This window comes from Pleurodeles waltl, chromosome 3_2 (assembly GCF_031143425.1).
Source record: "Pleurodeles waltl isolate 20211129_DDA chromosome 3_2, aPleWal1.hap1.20221129, whole genome shotgun sequence".
Taxonomy (NCBI): domain Eukaryota; kingdom Metazoa; phylum Chordata; class Amphibia; order Caudata; family Salamandridae; genus Pleurodeles; species Pleurodeles waltl.
In genome coordinates, this window is record NC_090441.1 from 215,768,454 (window position 1) to 215,787,522 (window position 19,069).

A 19,069-nucleotide genomic window follows, 5' to 3' on the forward strand; every position below is an offset into this window, starting at 1 on the left:
TTCCATCCGACCAAGCAAACGATGTTTAGATGCCACCTGTGATCCCCCTTGTCCTGCGATGAAAACGTAACTCCCTATGAAACTCGTCTTAATCCTTCACTCAACCATGGCTCAGCCTTGCTTTTGTTTACCACCTCTGACGATAATAACTGAAAGACTTATGTAGCACACTTTTATTTACCCAACTCATTGGTGTTCATTTTATTCACGTCAGAATGAGAAAATGATGAGCAGACCCACAGGGATTCAGGCCTGTGACCATAAAGGTGCACACAGTTCTCTATAAGGGATGCACTAATCCAGTGAGACACCTCCCTGACTTGAGTGCGCGGCAGGTCTTTGCACATTCTCCTCTACCCATTGTTCGGGTGACCAGTAACCCATATTCAATTTACAACACGGATCATGCACAGGAGACCTCACAGTTCTACACTTTCAGAGCCCTCTTGGAAAGACAAAAATAGTCAGATTTACCAGGCCGCATGCTAAGCACACTTACCGCACCCCCGAGTCAGGAACATCCTGTGTCACTGAGAACTGCAACCACAGCGTAACAAAACCATTAGCACGACTCAAAACCACCTCAAGCTCCAGAGACACAAAGGGGCATATTTACACTCCATTTGCGCCGAATTTGCGTAATTTTGTTTACGCAAATTCGGCGCAAAACTAACTCCATATTTATATTTTGACGCTAGATGCATCTAACGTCAAAATATTGGAGTTTGCACCATTTTTTAGATACGTGAACCTACTTTGCGTCAATGAAATGCAAGGTAGGCGTTCCCATCTAAAAAATGGTGCTATCCCCATAGCCCCATATTTATCCCCCTGTGCTAAAATGATGCACGGGTGGGAGGAGGGGCTCAATAATGGTGGAAAGCTTGCTTTGCACCATTATTTAACACCTGGGTCAAACCAGGTGTTAGGGGACCTGTGGACCCATCTCCTTGGTGAATACCATGGAATGGGTCCACAGGTGCCCTTCTCAAGCCCCAGGAACACCCCTACCCCCACCCGAGGGTCACCGGAGGATGGGGGACCCCATCCCAGGTAAGTAGGGTAGGTATAGGTAAGTGTTTTTTTTTTTTTTAATTAAGGTGACATCGGGGGCCCTACTTGGGGCCCCCTGCATAGCACAGGGTACAATGGCCATGCCCAGGAGACACTTGTCCCCTGTGCTGGCCATTGGGGTGGTGGGCATGACTCCTGTCTTTTCTAAGACAGGAGTCATGAGGTATGGATGGTTTTGCGTCAGAAAATGATGCTAGGCTTGTTAGAGGCATTTTTTTTACACTAGCCCACTCTTTGAGCCAGATTGCACCATTCCATTAATAAGGCGCCCAGCTGGCGTCCTGGAATGGCACAAGCCGCAGATATACATTTTGACGCAAACCTGTGCAAATGCAATTTTGCGTCAAAAAGTATAAATATGGGCCAAAATGAGTTTTGCTGTAGTAAAGAAATGTCCTTCAGTGAAACTATTAGCAGTTGGCAGGGGACAGAGAGACGGATTTAGATCTTGGCCTAGGAGAATACTCCATCATACTACGATCCCATTATATCCTATGGAGACCGTAATATGGCAGATGGGATATCAGCCACGTCTGTGATGGAGTAACCCATCTGCTGTCTAAATCAGGCCCAAAGTTAGACAGACGGATTGAAAGAGGTAGGTAATCTACGGTTTAATAAAGTATACCGTACCTTTGTACAAAACCTCATACGGGGCTGTAGCACTTGAAAGGAGAGGAAATGAGAAGAACAGAGTTTTCCTTCAGTATGCTAGTTATTCTTATTATATCGTCATGGAGTGCGAGTGGTAATCACTACAAAAGTGAATAAACACCAGACACTGGGTCAGCTTTCTGAATACGAGTAATGCTCAGACCTAAAGCCTGAGTGATGGATGGAAACTATTCCACCTAACATTAACAGTAAAGATATGTTTAATTTGCTTTTCCTCTCTCTTTCGGATAATGATGAACAATCGCATATACACATGACTGTTTTGTAATTCTGGGGCACTTCTCATATCATCTGATGACAGTTGTTTCACCCTGGGGCTTTAGGCATCACATCTGTTTATGGTGGTTGATATGTAAGCAGTATACCTGTGTGTATTAATTTTTTTCAGTTCTTGAATTCTTTGTGTTTGTCATTATGCATTGAATTTTCAATTGCTACCCAGTCTGTTCTCATATTTTTCAAAGCTTCCAATAATCCTTAGATTTGGTCACTGGTCATTAAAAGAGCACTGCCTGCATAATATTTTTCTGTTTGACAGTGTGCTTTCGTGTGGGTGAATCACTCACATATGTTTCTTTCGATGCTGATTAAAATCCCCTTTCCAAGTGAAACTTTTTCCACATTCAGTACATTTGTACGGTCTCTCCCCAGTATGTATTCTCATATGTCCATTGAGATTGTCTTTCCGATTGAACCTTTTCTGGCAGTAGGTGCACTTGTATGGCTTTTCACCTGTGTGCGTAATATAATGCTTTATAAGACTTCCCTTCTCAAAGAAGCTTTTGTCACAGTTAGTACATGAAAACGGCCTTGCTCTTGAGTGTGCGCGCATGTGTCTAATGAGTTCCCCCTTGAGGCTGAAGCTTTGATCACACTGAGAACATTTGTACACTGGTTGCTTTTGTGGTGCGCCTTGAGGACCACTGAGAATTGAGGAATTTCCCGCAGTACTTTCACACTCGTTGGATTTCTTCAGTAGCCACCCTTTCGGCCTTCCCAGAGGTAACCTCAAATGTTTTGAGTTGAAGAAGCCACTTTGTTCTTTTACGCCCTGCTCCTGGTAACTTTCTGACCACAATGGTGTTCCAGAGCTTCTTCCACTGCGAGAGCTCTGTAGCGCCTTCGCACTGGTTCTTCCAGGGAAGGATCTACAGGTTTGCATTTTGTTGGCAGGCTGCATAGGTTCCCCACCTTTCTTCTGTGTGTTCATGCTTTTATCACTGGCTAGATTAAAACAAAGTTCAATCATTACAGTTTTGTTCATAAGGTTTACTAAGAACAAATAAAGTAAATAAAAGTATGACTCATTGTACCAATCTCTTATCAAGATGCTCAGACTAGATTTCAGTGAGTTGAATCTCTGCTTAAAATTCCCAAACATGTTTCTGTGGAGAAAGCGGCGGAGAAGAAGCTGGAGGGATGGAGAGGGAAGAGAGAAGGAATGAGAGGAACCAAGAGTGAGAGGGAGACAAGATAATAAGAAGGATGGAGGACTAGAGAGGGGAAGTGTGTGAGGACTATGGGAAAGGAGAGACAAAAAAGGAGTGATGCATGGGGGGACCGAGTGTGAGTCTGTGTGTGTCCCATGCAGTGGGAACAGATAGGTCCTTGTACTGTGGTTAAACACTGACAGAACCAGACGAACACTGTCTTTTTTGAGGATCGGTCCCGGTAGGGGACTTTTGAGTGAGTATATCAAAAAACTAAATGTGCACTTCTATTTCTCTCTGTGTGTATGTGTGATGCCAGCACCGATAAATGTAGCCTAATACATTTTATTTACTACAAATGTACTCGTAAACACATATTGATTCACTTATCGTTCAATAGCAAATTCAATAATAAAGCATTACCGACATAAGAAGAAAACAACACTTCTTTACTCAGACATATGATGTTAAAATAAGAAATCTGAAGTCAACAGAAAATAGTCTAGTACTGAGACCAGGGAGCAGCAACTTCACAAACAAGTGTGTCTACCAGTGCCAGGAATGGATATCTGCCATACAGCAAGTTGCCCCAGTTCTTAGCAAAGGCACTTTTAAAGTTGCGCCCGCCACTGGAGGTTTAGTCTGAGAGCTCTGATGACCAGAAGAGTGTAACTGCAATAAACTGTAAAAGTTCAAAGTTGAGTCCCAAGGTTACGCATCCAGGGGATGAGGTTCCAACGTAACACAGGTAAGGGCTACAGGTCACCAAGTACACAGCAGTAATGGCTAGCCACTATGTCATTTTACCGCCCAGAGTGAATGATCCAATGATCCATCACTCAGGAGGTTTCCGACCATCTTTTGTACTGTAATATTAAGAGACTTGTAAAATAACTCAGTTATGCTACAACATGCCAACTGAAGCAGCTGTAATCCAAGTTACAGTCACGGCTGTGAAGAAAGGTAGAGCCTCATTTAGAGTTTGGCACACAGGGTGCGCCATCTCACACGTGAAGTAGAGGTGGGCGCCAAACCCTCTATCCGCCCACCTCATTTAGAGACAGGTGGAGCTTAAGTATTATGTTCACTGATCCCCGTTTTACACCTTACACCCCAATTAGGGTGGATGGTGTGATGCTTGTTTAATCCCTAACCGTCAAAGCCAGGAGTAACCTACAGGAAAAAAACTGATATGCGCCTCATACCCTTGGGGAAAAACTCCCATTGTATGGTGCTCATACTTTTTTGTTTTTTTCAAAAACAAACTGCCACTTTGGGAGGTTTATTTCGAAATATAAAAAGCTTTTGAAGAGTTCGGAGATAGATGGTGGTGGTTGAGCGCACTGTTTGACAATCTCTGCTACATGGACAGGAGCCGCCATGACAGCAGTTGCTATGAATGTAGAGAGATGTCCATCGGAATGGCGCGCATCTCTGATTTTGGCGGGCAGCGGTCTCTCCGGATGGTGGAGTACAGTACCCCTGCAGAGTAATTGCCATCTGGCAAACTTCAAATCCGGCCCTTCGTCTCCTGTATCAGAATCGAGAACAGTCTGCGATCTGTTGCCCAGTGCATTAATGGACTGAGATTAAACCACTTGTTCGGACACTCAGGTTCAGTCTAATTACTTTGCAGCTACTTCTCTAAATCCTAAATTATAATTTGCATGCGGCGGGTGGTATTTGCGTGTCCATGTGCTCCGGTGATGGCGACCCGAAAGTTATCAAGACTCAAAGGAGTAAACGTTGCAGCTGCTGAATGGACAGATGCTTCTACATTCTGTAGGGGTGTCATGCAGACACCTGACAGGAGCTTCTCTGAAGGCACTGAAAGTTTGCTGAGCAGCCACCATGTTTCAAGCAATTGCTTAGCAAAGTTTTCATTTTTCAAAACCAAACTCCCAAAATGGCAATTTGTTTTTTTCAAAACAAAAAGCTAATGACCATCATACTCTGGGAATTTTCCCACAGACTGTGGGTTCATCTGTTCAGGATCACCTGGCTTTTTACTGTAACCCTATAAATCTTTGGGAGTAAGTAGGAACGGAGAAACACTACCCTGGTCGCTGTGTCTAATTCTGTCTTTTTTTTAACATTCACGCCTCAGCACTCCTTCCAGTTACTAATTAAAGACGCTGAGCTGGGGGCCCGGAGGGGGCTCATTAATGTGCTATGTGGTTATGATAAAGTTCACAAAAGCTGCAGCTGCTCTTCACGAGCAGATAACAAGTGGGAACAGGTATCAGTCAGGGCTGTGGCCTCAGCTCTCTTGCTTCATGTACTCTTGAGTATTTCAGCTAAGGAGAAGAATGCCTGATTCCCTCCAAGGCTGAGGATGGCCATGTCGGTTCCCTGTTCTAGACCAATGGTGCTCATTGGCAGGAGAGAGCTGACCTGAAGAAGAGGGTAAACCTTCTAGATCAGAACTCCCAAGCACTCACTTTCAAGAGCTTCTCTGCTTTTCCTGACTGTTAGGAATAGAAGCTGCCACTTGGGATAAGAATAGGTCGAGGTTGTTAAAACGTTAAATATGTGGGACTTCAGCTCAAGCCAGATTTAGGGTGGAGGAAGCTTTATGCTTTATGATTGTATGAAACAATCACTTGGTGCCTTAATGAGGAGTGTAGTCCTGTTCACCCAAGACTATAGCTGCCTTTCAACCTCAGCTTTTAAGATGATGAATGTTCAAGGCCGTGAAAACTATAGTATAACGCACGGGCACTCGTAACCATTTTCCCAAGGGTTGAAAAGTATGGTCCTGTGGTGTGCACGAGGACCGCACTGATATCAGCAGGGTGAGAGTGGGGCCTTGAGGGTGTGGGGGTGTAGTGTAAGGTGGGCGTAAGGGAAGCGAGTCACGTACATGGTATGGATAGTGAGTCATGGAGTTATGCTGTGGGTTTCATTTCATACTGCCCGATAAATGAAGTCCCTGGTCTAGAAGGGTCGTAGAGCGGACAGTGCTGTGTTATGCTGTATCTGAATCGCTATCCCTCCGCCGCACCTGGGGCAGGTCCTCTCTGCTTCCTAATGCTACCCTGGGAGAGACAAGTGTAAAAAGGGAGGCAACTTGTTTACTGAATGGAACGAAAGAGATTTGTACAATGTGAAACCAGAAACACTAGGATCAATCCAGGCTTCCCCACTTGACCAAATTATGCAATCCAATTTCATTGTTTTATTTTAATTTGCCTCCTTTTTCTTCATGATCACATATTCGAGCACCCTGAGATACAGCAGTTCAGGATGTGCGCTGCACAAAACCTTCTCTTGTGCTGGATTTAACAAACTATAATCTTGCCCATGTATAATAAAGACCCAGGCCAGCCAGACAGGTCCACGTGACAACCGACTTTCCTCTTGTTCACTATTGGCATTGGTGTCAGGGTTAGAGAACGCATGAATCTTAACACGTAAGTTTTTTAAGACTATCACTTTTAAAAAACTCTTCTCAATGCACTAATGGGATCTGGTGTACTAAGGTGATATGCTTCTGCATGTTAATGAAATACACTTTTTTAAATTTTGAAGAGACTTTATCGTATTTTTACATCTTTGTTGAATGTCTTTGAAAATGAATGTGTTGGGGATGTGGCCAGGAAGGCGCCCGTGTAGCAGCGCTACTTACAAGCTCCGTCACATGCATGCAGGGAAGTTAGCACTGGCAGTGCTGCCCGGGCAGTAATGCAGCTCCCACGCCTCGGTTCGCTATGGGGAGGCAGCAAAGCCATCTTTGTGGCTCCAGGTGACCACACACCGGAGGTGGAGGGATCTGCAGACAAGAGGGGCTGGAAGCGAGGCCTTAAAATGGCGGCGCCCAGTAATCCACGCCCGAGCTGCTGAGGCAATGTGGTTAGTCTGGCACTGGACCCCGCGAACCGGTGGAGAGAGGTGAGTGGTTGTGGGAGAGTTTGAGGCTCTGAGTGCATCATAGAGTTGGGGACGAGTACAGTGCTAAGAGTGAGTCTGCCGCTGCATGACAAGGCAAGGTTAGCGCACCCCAGTACACGCTGAGGACCCAGCCGCCTTTGTGCTGTGCTAGTGCGGCAGGGGGGAGAGAAACCCTAGCGGTAATTGAAGCGTTGCCCGTATAACCTGGCGACTGCGGCTGACAGACACAATTTTGCACTGAACCATAGGTACTGGCAGTGATCGGCGGCCCCATACTGTTTTGGATGGTCTTGGGAGCCTGGACTCGTAGCAAGGCCTAGTGGGGCCCATATGAAACAGTGAGGTGGGTGCACCAGCACCCCATTCATAAGAGGTTTGGCTGGAGGAAGTGGGGTCTCCCACTCGTCACCCCGAAGAGGAAGACACACAGGCTGCTTGCGCCCCCAGCTCCCTGCGCTGACTGATGCATAAGCGTACTCTGCTGCAGTGGGACCCCCTGAGCTAGAGCAGGGCCTTTACATAAGTGATTACTTACCTGGCGGGACTCTGCAACCCAAGGTCCGATGTGTGATTGATGACAGGCATACAAGGTCATCTGCAACACCATGCAACACAAGAGTAACCTGCTACCCTTGGGGCGGCCCAATCTCACCCTGCAAAATGGCGGCGCACTGCTATAAAAAAGAAACAACCTTGAAGGACATGCTGAGCATTCTGAGGAGCGTTCAGACACCCTATCCAGTGTATCCTCTCAGACAGACAAAGATCCTGGCGACTGAAGAACCAGTGACCCTCACCTTCTTGGAACACCTCGGGGGCCTTGAGAGATGACACTGCAGCCCTTAAACGAGATATGGCGGCGGAAGTCAAAAGAATCAAGAATGATATGAATTAAATGGGGCAGAGACTGGACACATTTTTGCGGTCTGGTGACCTACGAGAGGAACGACTCAATGAACACAGACAAGCACTGTTGGAGCTAAAAGACAAAAATGAGGATCTATAGTATCGCCTGGAAGACCATGAAAACAGGTCACGTCGCTGTAACATCCACATTAAGGGCTTCCCGTTGCAGGCAGACTCTGGGAATTTGGAGGAATATGTGGTGCGACTGCTCGGTCACGTAGCGCTGGAACTGGTGGACAAAGACGTTGCTCTGGAACGTACCCATAGAGTGGGCCGACCTGCCAAAATCCTGTCATGCTTCAAGACCTCACGTGCCTCCACTCATACAAACAGAAAGATACCATGATGGCGGCTGTCTGAGACAAGACTACAATTATCTTCGAGGGTGCAAAGGCTGGGATCTTCCAAGACCTGTCCGCCATCACACTCCAGCAGCACAGAATCCTGCTGCCGGACACAGCATTTCTGCGTGAAAAAGGGGATTTCATACAGATGGAGGCACCCCTTTCGCCTCATCTTGGTCTGGAAGAAGGAGACCCATACAGTCTGTACCCATGAGGAAGCGCACTCTATCCTGGCCTTCAAGAACTTCTCGGAAAAGGATGCCGACCACTGCAAGACTAGTGCATTACCTCACGCTACAACTAAGCTGCAACGACAAGCTCAAGCAGCGAAACATCTGCAGCTAAACCTACCGAATCTGAAAGCGAAAAGGAATGGACAGCACTAATATGACAGCAAGAGGGAGTGCATCTGAGCACGAAACGACTGATATCAAGAACAATGTTCTATATAATAATGAGTGCTACACACTTGCCTTGAGATAAAGTGCTCATTCCCTACATCCGCATGCCCTGGCTGTGCTGGCGCGACATTGAGACCGCCTGTGCCTTGTGTAGCGGAGTTCCTCTTCTCAGCGCGCATAGCTTGCGGAATTCCCGCTCGCCATGGGCATGGACCCCCTTCGTTTGATCAAGCTGGTTCGCAGCAGAGGGAGCACTGTTATTGAGTTGTTTTACTTGTTTCCTCACATTCCTTCCCTCAACACCACACTCTACACTGCTCTAACTGAGATCGATGCAGTCGGTCTGACCTGGCAGGAGGGCCTGAATCACTCGCAAATCTAGATCTGATGGTTCCTGTTGGCAGGCCCGGCATGACAAATATCCTGAATATGAATAAATACAATGTTCAAGACCTTAATGCTCCTGTGAAACGTTTGGCCCTCCTTCTTGTTCAGGAAATCTAAATGTGATGTTTGTTTTCACAGGGGTCCCACTTCCTTCAGAAGGACGGGCATCGCCTGCGAGCCCGCTGGTTTGACCGCCAGTTATTTTCCTCATGCACACAGAAGGGAGCTGGAGTCCCAATTCTTCTAACCAGACATTTCCCAGGCTGAGTAATCCAAACGCAAGCAGAAATAACAGGAAAACTGCTCTGGCTTTGTATCTCCATACAGAGCTGTGCATTCACATCATCATGCATTGATCATCAGGAGTCCTTCCTCTTGGAAGCCAAGGGACGGGTGATGGTGTCCCCTGACACTGAGGTATTGCTGGGTGGGGACTTGGACACCCTAATAGACAGCTCAGCCCAGAGAGCAGGACAAACCGGGGCGTTGGCCGAAGCTGGCCTTCAGTGGCTAGGAGACACGGGCTACTGGATGCATGGCGTATGGACCATCCCCAGAACGGGCGTGTATACATTGTACTCAGTGTTCACCTTGAAAGTGGTACTAAGGGACACTCTTGTAGCTAGATCAGCTAGACACAAGAGAGATAGAAGGGATAAGAGACTTCAGCGGGAAGGCCCAGTGAAGGACCTCAAAGAGGAGCATAAACAAACAGGCTCCCACAAGGGGCGACGTCAACTCACATCGGCCCGAGAAAGAGCTTAAAGCTCTTGATGTGGATAGAGCAGAACTTGCGTTTACTTTTATACAGGGGTAATAAGGCAGGATGCCTGTTAGCACACAGGGTATGACCCAGGCTCTCTGACAAACGGTAACTGAAACTGAAGGGTCACTAATTATACAAGAATTTGAAGACTTTTATGCCACATTATATACAGCAGAGACGCTGGATTTCGAAGAGGCAAATCAATAACTTGAGTCACTACATACAGAACATATTCCGAACAATGAGGCCTCACACATGGACAGGGATTTCATACTCATGAAGTGCTCGCAGCTATAGTCCGGTTGCAGCCAGGAAAGCCGCCTGGCCAGGATGGCTACACCTCTCACTTTTCTTTGACCTTTTCCCTGACATCAGCTCCCACATTGAGCCACCCCTATAACTCCGTTAGCACATCAGTAACACTCACAGTCACAACGAGGGATGCTATAGTCACAGTGATTCCCTAACCAGGAAAGGACTCGGCCTACTGTGCATCCCACCGCCCCATCTCTCTCTTGAACGGAGATACCAAAATATTCACTAATATGCTGGGGGCACACTTGGCCCTTTACATGCAGGGATTAGTCGACCCAGGCCATCCCAGTTTTATCCCCGAAAGAGGCTGTAGTGATAACGCTACGCGCCGTTGTCACCTCATTGCAAGGCTCACTGTTCCTGCACGCTGGCCCTCCTGCTTGTGGTTGATTCAGAGAAGGCATTCGACCGGGTACATTGGCCATATCTCTGGTTGGTGCTAGGGTCTCTGCTCCTGCTTTCAGAGATGGGTATGGTGTAGTTCTGCCAATCCTAGGGCAGAGGCTGAGGGAAATGGTGTGCTGTTGCAACCTTTAACTACCACTCGTAGCACCAAGCAGCAGGGTCCCCTCTCCTCTTTGCTTTATAAAAGGAGCCACTGGCTGAGAGGATACAGAGTAATCCACCGATAGCGAGCATCACCATGGGAGGCAGAGAACATAAACTGGCAATGTATACAGACAACGCCATGCTCGCTGTCACCCAACCTCATGCCTCCCTCCCGCAACTGATGCTAGAACGTGAGACCTTTGGGAGGGTATCAGGTTTTTATGGTCAATCTTTAGAAAACTAAGGTACTGGGTCTCACTTTTGCACAGGCAGACTGACATTCCCCTTCATGTGGAAGAGGGAGGCTCATACCTGCGCCTACAAATTGACTCTACATTAGAGGGCACTGCAAAGCGTGATCAGGGGGTGTTCCTGGCTACAGCCAGGACAGACCTACAATCCTGGACGAGTGGTTCTCTCTCCTGGCTGGGAAGACTGGCCGGTGAAAATGACCCTTTTGCCCAAAATATTATATGTGATGCAGACACTGCTGCTTCGGCCTCCCCCACATGTTCTTGAGAAAATGCAGCACCTAATGGAGAATTATATTTGGGAAGGCAAAAGGCACGTATGGTGAAGAGGCGGGCTTACTGGCCGATGACAGAGGGTGGTCTGGGAATTTCTCATCTCACACATTACTACAAGGCAGCACAGCTTAGATACATGGTGGGGTGGTCTAGACCCAAGACGGAGAAGCACTGGTTGGTGCTTTATAGACTAGGCAGCAGCTGGGATCCATATCTAGAAGGTACCCTGGCTCCCTCAAGCATCCAGACCGGTGGGGGTTTACATCTCTCCAGTGCTTCGGGGGACGATAGGCACATGGGACAAGCTGCAACTTCCGAAGAAACTCTCTTCCCGTATCTCGTAAGAGACACAAATTTTTGGGAATTTGGATTTCCCGCCGCCATGCAGGGCACATCATTCTTGCAGTGGCAAGTTGCTGGTTGTAAATAAGTGGGGGATGTTTTTGACCAGAAAGGCCTCCTAGACTTTGCACAAATCCAATCGGATTATCACATCCCCTCTGGTGCACGCTGACAGTATCTCGCCATTAGACACTGGGTCAAACAACCGCACATAAAACCACATGCCAGTCACCCGCTCACGCCCTTCGAGAGGTGGCTTTTTACTCGTAATACAGACAAGAGTGTATTATCAGCCATTTATGCATTTCTCAATTCTCCATCACAAAAAAAAGTCATGTGTTCTGTACAGCCGCGATGGTAAATGGAATGTGAACGCCCCTTCATTCCAAAAGAAATGGCGAATATTCCACATCGAACATGCACATCTGCTGTAGTGCCAGTGGTAAGGAAGCGCTGTTGAAAATCGTTCACTACTAGTATTACACACCCACATGACTGGCTAAGAGGAAATGGGGGAATGACAATTGCTGGAGGTACTGTGGTCAATCTGGGACACTAACTTTTATTCTTTGACACTGCCCAAAGGTACAGCACTTTTGTCTGAGGTACTGGCGGATATCAATGAGATGTTTGAACCAGACGTACCCCGCTTCCCCGTATTACTGGGACTTCCCAATGCACTAACGTACCCATTGCACTCGGCGTGGGGCCGGGCCATCACCCTTGCACTCTTCGCTGTTAAACAAGTTATCTTGTCTAAATGGGACGTAGACAACATATCGATGAAATTGAACTGGATGCACAACTCTGTGGTCTCTTGAGCATGGAGAACCTGACTGCCAGGGATGAACATAAGCTGCCCCAATTTGACAAAACACGGGGGCGCGTATGCACTTCCTATCCCAGGAATCTAGAGAACTATCCTGCACGATACATCTGCAAGCCCTCCGCCTCACCCAGGTGGAACACGATCGACCTGTGGTACTACAGCTCCTTCATGAGTGGAACAATGTCCTTGCAAGCCCGACTGCCTTGTGTTCCTCATTCTTCAGAAATGCTCAGTATGACTTACCTTATGTCGTTCGAAGTTTTCCTTTGCTATATGTCCCCTCTTATTGCCCCCCCCCACCCATCGCTCTCATCTCAGCATCTAAGCTTCTGTTTGGCCCATTGGCCTCTGGATGTATGCGAGGGCTGATTTGTTCTGTTTGATTTTTTCTTCTTAAAAAAATCATAAAACAGATTTAAACCTAAAAAATGAATGTGTTCCTATAGTTAAGTGAAGCAGGACGCATTATTTGCTACTTTTATTTGACTTAAGTTATCGTGTAACTAATTCTTTGCCCGTTCATTAAACGTCTCTATGGATGTAAGTGCTCTCTGAAGTAAACAGCAGCCCAGGGCGGTCGTTCGGCGGGGGCCGCATGTAAGGTCAGTAGAGCCGCAAGCGCCCCCGGGCCGTCCTCTGAGTATCACTAATCTAAAGCGAAGAGATCTGGTTTCCCAGATGTAATACTGACCTAAGTACACTAGAGGCCTCGCTCCGGAGGAGGTGCTGACTTGGAACAAATCAGAATCAAACGACCCATCGGCACTGCTTGGAGTAGCCATCTGCTTAACCTGGAATGGTAGCACTCACCGGTAGCATTCGGGTCTACTGATGTTGCACGGTCTCTACACATACAGTAGAACTGTGGCTTAGGTCAACAAAATCTCATGATACAGAGACGCAGGACCTGACTTAGAGTTCGGTGGAGGGGTTTCTCCGTCACAAACGTGACAGATGTCCTGTCCGCCGGATTACAATTCCATTATGGCCTCTGGAACTTGTAATATGGCGGGCAGGATAGCTGTCACTTGTGTGAGAGACCCTCCCCCAAACTCTGAACCAGGCCCTCAGTCTTCTTGTATAATCAGGAGAGGTTATTTTGGCTTGCTCACAGTACCACATCTAAACTCCTAACTTTCCCGAGTTATACATGTCGTCGGTAACTTCGAACATGGCCACTCTGATTCCCAAGGAATTCATGGAAACAGACCTGCCCTTTCGTATGTCACTTTTGCAGCCCAAGATATTACAAGAAAAGATGCAACAATACATTTTGAAATGTTTATTGAAAAGATCTAATTTGTGTAAATAAAACACGAACTGTCATTATTAGAAAGATGAGACATATTGTTATCAGCATTAGAATGGTGAAAAAAACAAAGAATTCAACCATATTGTTTTGTACCTAAAGTTAGCCTACCAAACGCGAAGAGTTCTGTACTAGTGAGGGCATTCTGCCAGACGTCGTTGGAACGCCATACCTTGGTGTAATATCCCAGAAAGCCAGGTTCAGTATATTAAGATATGCAGGTTATCTGTGTGCAAGCACCTCTGCCTACCCATCCGGCCTGCAGAACTGTATTTTGTTTATAGATCTCTACAGAACCACCATCAGGAGAACTCAGTGTCTGGGAACTGCTCCCTGACGTGACCTTCGGACGTTCTTTCTCATGTCAGCTATTATTCTCCTCACCCACAAAGTAAGAAAAGTCCGGACAGGTTTGTTATGCTGCCATGGCGTGGTGGATCTGCTGTCAGTGGACGGAGCAGTATAGGTAGAAACGCTCATGGATCCAGCAAGAGTATTTAAATTCTGTGGGCCAGGGCACCTCAGCCAGGGTTAATGGTCCTTCGCACCCCAAGCTGTTTGGCTGGTGAAATACCCTTGTTAGTGTTGCATTATACACAACTGGAGTCCTGCAGAGAAAAAGCCTACTTACATTCCCGACGTTACAGCGCTTGATTATAGTGAAAAGGATGTCAGTATGCACTAAAAAATATTGTGCTGTGCAGTGGAAATCATATCATGAGCTACAGTAAAACGTCACAAAGACCACAGCAAAACATCGCAGTGAAAGAAAATCTTCTCACGCCCCCTACATTTGATGCAGAATCCACATGAAACACCAAGGCTCAAATAAAGATCGGAGACCAAAATATGGAAGATTTATCTTCTTCGGAAGCCTTGAGACTGAATTCTAAATATTTTCAGACAAGGTAAGTGTTCTTCGGTTTTCGATGGGCGGACATTTACTCACCTCTTGGGGCATCAATAATTCCTCGTGTCTTGCTGTCCCAACAGTCAACGGAACTGGGCTCGTCCTCGTCCTTTATGATGAAGGATATAACAGCGGCACCTGTGGTGAGAAGGAAAGTCCAGGTTGAGTTACATTGGCACCGGAAAAGGTCTTACAATCCAAGTTAGAGCCTCCTTTTCTGAGAGGGTAAAAGAAGGACTATTTTATTTTAGTAGATGGGAGGAAAGTTCTAGGAACAGATCCGTTGAGGACGTATGGCCTCCATGGAAGCTGCAATGATCTGAGAAAGAGTTATGGCAAGGGGACAGCTCTGATGAAGCATTGGATTCAATTATCAGAGTAACAAGGAGCCCTAATTGCCCATTGCCATCAGCTCCGCACTTGCAGTGCTTTCAGGGCCTCTGATGCTCACCTGAGCTGATACTGTCGACTCCTCTTTCGGAATCATCCACCAAAGGAGACTGTGGTTCATCCTCGTTTCCTCCGTACATGTCTGCATTTAGCAGCGGATAGCCTGAGGAACAAAACATGTGAAAAGTACAATTTAGCTATAATGCTTATTTTTTGGTCTCCCCCCCCCAACCGTTACTAGTAGTTGTGACAGCACCATCTCAAGTAGGGGGTCTCAACATTTAGCAAGTATTGGTAATCTGTGTAGGCCCGTTACATAGCAGGACTGGACTGGCTTGATGTAGCAACACCGTAGTTGAGTGAAGTCACCTTAACATTTCACTAGCAATCTCTTCAGACTACTCGTTCACTGCCCCTATCTCTCGCCAGAAGAGCCGACCCTACAAGCCCAGTTAGGATGGACCCCTATAGCATTTTGTAATGGTAAAATACATTTCAACGCTGGGGTGCATTTGAATTTGATATAATTTTTTTTTGTAGAGTGCTTGTTATATAAAAAGAGGAAATTAAAGGCGGAGGGGGGGGGCAAGCAGAATGAGTAATCTTTTAGGGTTTTCTAAATGCAAAATGTGAGTAGATGTTCCTAAGATACAAAGGGAGTTTTTTCCAATGCTGAGGGTCAAGTAACCAGAGAGACCACCCTCCCAGCCGGGATCTTTCAAACAATGAGCAAAAAACCAAAGTTCTGAGACACAGATCGCTTGCAGGGACGTATGGATTGCATAGTTCAAAAGGAGGTGACATCTCAGTTTCACAGAAAACCTCCTGAATAAGGCAGAGTCTTAAAGCCAGTTCTCAGAGTGTCTTGAAGGTAATTCCCTGCTTAAGTAGAGGCTGCTAGACTTCAATATTGGTTTGAGAGACATGGTTGAAGTTTCAAAGGTTGTGTCACATACTCCAAAGTTCAGTATACTCTGCATGGTAGTGAAGTGGACCGAATATAGAGTGCAGCAATAATTATTTCTCAACAAAGCATCTGCTGAGAATACCTGAGCGTGAAGGTGATGTGGCAAGAACACAGGGACTTTCCCAGAAGTCTTAGTAAGCAGATGCAAGCCGATTAGACAGCATTAAACTGAGAGATTATTTCTTTATCCGACAAGACTCCTAAGGATTTAACTTTCAGTGCCAGTAACCACTGGACAAAGGTTATTTTGCTAAAGCTCATTGTTGTTGCCTACTAACCCAATCTCAATTTTCTTGCCATTGAATTTGAGGAAATTCTGCACAATCCATGACTGGACCCTAAAGAAGATCTTATGCCAATTCACTGTACCCTTGGGTGCTTCGTGGGCAAGACACACAGTTATGAGTTGTCTGCGTAAGAAACAGACATACTGCCAAAGAATTTACTCAGCTGGGCCAGTGGGCCCATTTTAAACAGCACTGGCGAAAGCGAGGAGCCATGTGGGAACCCCCACATTTGATGACTGACGAGTCAAAAGAATTAGGTGGAAAGGCCACAGGTTAAGCCCAACTCTTACAAAAAGAAGAAACCCAAGCTGTGACAGACCCAATGATTCCAGTTTGAATCAGGGGGTCCAAAGAGATGGCGTGGTCCACAGCATCAAAAGCCGTTGAAAGGTTAGGAAGAATCAGGGCCGCTGAATCGCTCTGCTCCAGAATTGATCTCAGTTCGTCTAGAGAAAGAGATTTCTCTTGGCCAAATTGTCAAGGATCCAGGCAGTTAGAATCTTGCAGATGTTAAACTAAGTGTTTGGCTACAATAAATTCAGTTCATTTTCCAAAAGAAAGTGTCAGTGTAATGGATCTATAGTTTTCTGTCGCTGGAATATGCTTGTTCGGTGAAGGGATGGTTTCTCCAGAGGGAACTATGCCAGCTAAGAAAGAGAGTTTGATTTTGTTGGCAAGAGTTGGAACAAATACTGTGCTCAGGACTAGAGGAAGGACAAAGGGCAAAGTTCATCAAGGAGCCTTATTTCACTATCTATAAAATGGCAGTCACTTCTTCGTGATTTGTAGGAGCTAAATTAACCCCTAGATTAGAGGCAGGGATAAAACTGTGCTGAAAGATGGGCAGTGTGGAATCTATTAATATCTATGTATATTTAAAAAAATTTAGAGGTAAAGAATTTTGCTAACTTTTCACAGAATTCTTATGAAGAGAGAGCGACAAAGAGTCCAGTTGAAATGACCCCAGAAACCACAATTTAACACAAATGAATGAATCTATTCCGCTGAATTTGTAGAGTGCATGGCTACCCAGAGGCTTCCCAGGGCTTAGAACAATCAGCACAACCTCAGCTGCAGCTCCGTACAGGGTCCAAAGTAACAACTAATTAAGGAAAAGACAAGTTTGCAGAGACTTTCTGAAGAAAGATTCTGAGTCCATTGCGAGGCTAATCATCAAAGAATTCCACAACTTGGGGGCCATATACTTAAACGAACGGCCTCCCCTTCTTTCCCTGCAGATTTTAGGTCCAGTTACAGGATATGCATTCACTGCTCTCAAATCCCTTCCAGGGTACAGGATTCAATAAGCGTTTGTAGTAGTTGAGGTCCTTTTCTATAATAGGCCTCATGAGCACTACAACAGTCTTTGAACTGCACCCGCTGCTCACTCGGGGGCCAGTGAAGGTCTGCGAGTGCCTCGAAATATTAAGAAGGAGGAGGGCCGTCATCTTTTGAATAACCGGAAGCCTTTTTATTACGTAGTGAGTGGAGCCAAAGTGCAAGGAATTCCCGTAGTCTAACCATGAAATGACCAATGCCTGTACAATCAGCCGGAAGGCAGAAGATCTGTTCCTGAGGGATGTTTCAGCGCCCTCTCCGCTGCAGGAGTCTTGCTCAAATTTATCCAGTATTTTCACCACTGTAATTTCAGAGCATTCGGTATCTTGACGTCCATCATTGTACAACTGTGGAGCCTATTCACAAAGGTAAATGTGGTTGTAAACATAAGTAACATAGCTGTCTTTTGTCATTCACAAACTCATCTCTTTCCTCTTTCCACGCTGCAAAGGGTGGAGATTTATTCTAGTAAAGAGCAGGCAAATCTCCCCTTTCCTTTCAGAGTTGGAAGTGGACTGGATCACCCAGATTTGTTGGGAGAGGAGGGGAGCAGGTTTTTCTTCTGGAAAACACCTTTAAAGATTTGTATATGCCCAGGGCGTCCTATGCTCTCTGCAGAGTTCACCATTTTGGAGAATTCTGTTAAGCGGGAATAGGATCCCGCGGCAACGTCACATGACCTTTCCAGGAATTTATGAAGAAACCTGGCGTACCTTTCAGTCTGCATTCCTGCAAATGCTTGTAAACTCCAGAACAAGGTAAATCTACACCGACATACAGGTGTAAATCTGTAAGAGCAGATTTACTACTTTGTTTGTGAACTGGACCCATTGTATTTCATTGCATTAGTATTTTAATATGTTTACTGTTCATCGTGAGTGTGATAGGTCCTTGTTTACTCCTTTTTTGACAACTCAGCTGTTACAAGTCTAGTGCAGTCAGAGCGTTTATCACGGAGGAACACAAATACATAGGTGGGCTTCGGGTTAGCCAATGGACCTCAGGGGTTTGTTAGGAGACAACCCCTTGTAATCAATGCTTAATATTTCTTGTTCACCCTCAGTTTACTGGCTAGTAGGTGTGGTAGCAGGCATTGTTTTTTGCATCAGTAGTTGGCAAGACACAAAGGCGTGATATTGTGGTGCATGTGTCTTGCATTTAGTCTGCGTAACGAGTGGGCACCACCTTCTTGTAGTAGACAAAGGTTCTATGCTACTGCTCCTGGTCAAGTGTTTAGGAAGTCTAGCAAGTGCAGATGAGAAGAGGTTGTGTGCCAAGATCAGTGTCCAGGCAATCCCAGGGACAATGGGATTCTGAGTCTTGCCATCCAAACATTACACCGTTTACAAAGAGACATGCATGAGGAGGAAGGTGCCCCTGATCAGAGTGGTTCATGAACTGGTTCTCCTGGCTCCCCCGGTGGTTGACTGGT

General features: G+C 46.2%; 1 protein-coding gene across 5 annotated transcripts in view; it reads right to left on the bottom strand.

Annotated features, from left to right (window-relative positions):
* Positions 1-1,931: 1,931 nt before the first annotated feature.
* Positions 1,932-19,069, bottom strand: part of LOC138286713 (zinc finger protein 282-like) — an 81,610-nt gene continuing 64,472 nt past the window's right edge. For 4 of the 5 annotated variants that reach the window (XM_069227218.1, XM_069227221.1, XM_069227219.1 and 1 more), the window contains 3 exons: positions 15,107-15,208; positions 14,695-14,793; positions 1,932-2,973 (listed from right to left, as the gene is read on the bottom strand). In XM_069227218.1, coding sequence (XP_069083319.1) covers positions 2,312-2,973; positions 14,695-14,793; positions 15,107-15,208 — 863 coding nt within the window. In that variant the 3' untranslated portion in view covers positions 1,932-2,311. The remainder of the gene's footprint in view (positions 2,974-14,694; positions 14,794-15,106; positions 15,209-19,069) is intronic. The other variant, XM_069227222.1, reaches the window with a different exon arrangement.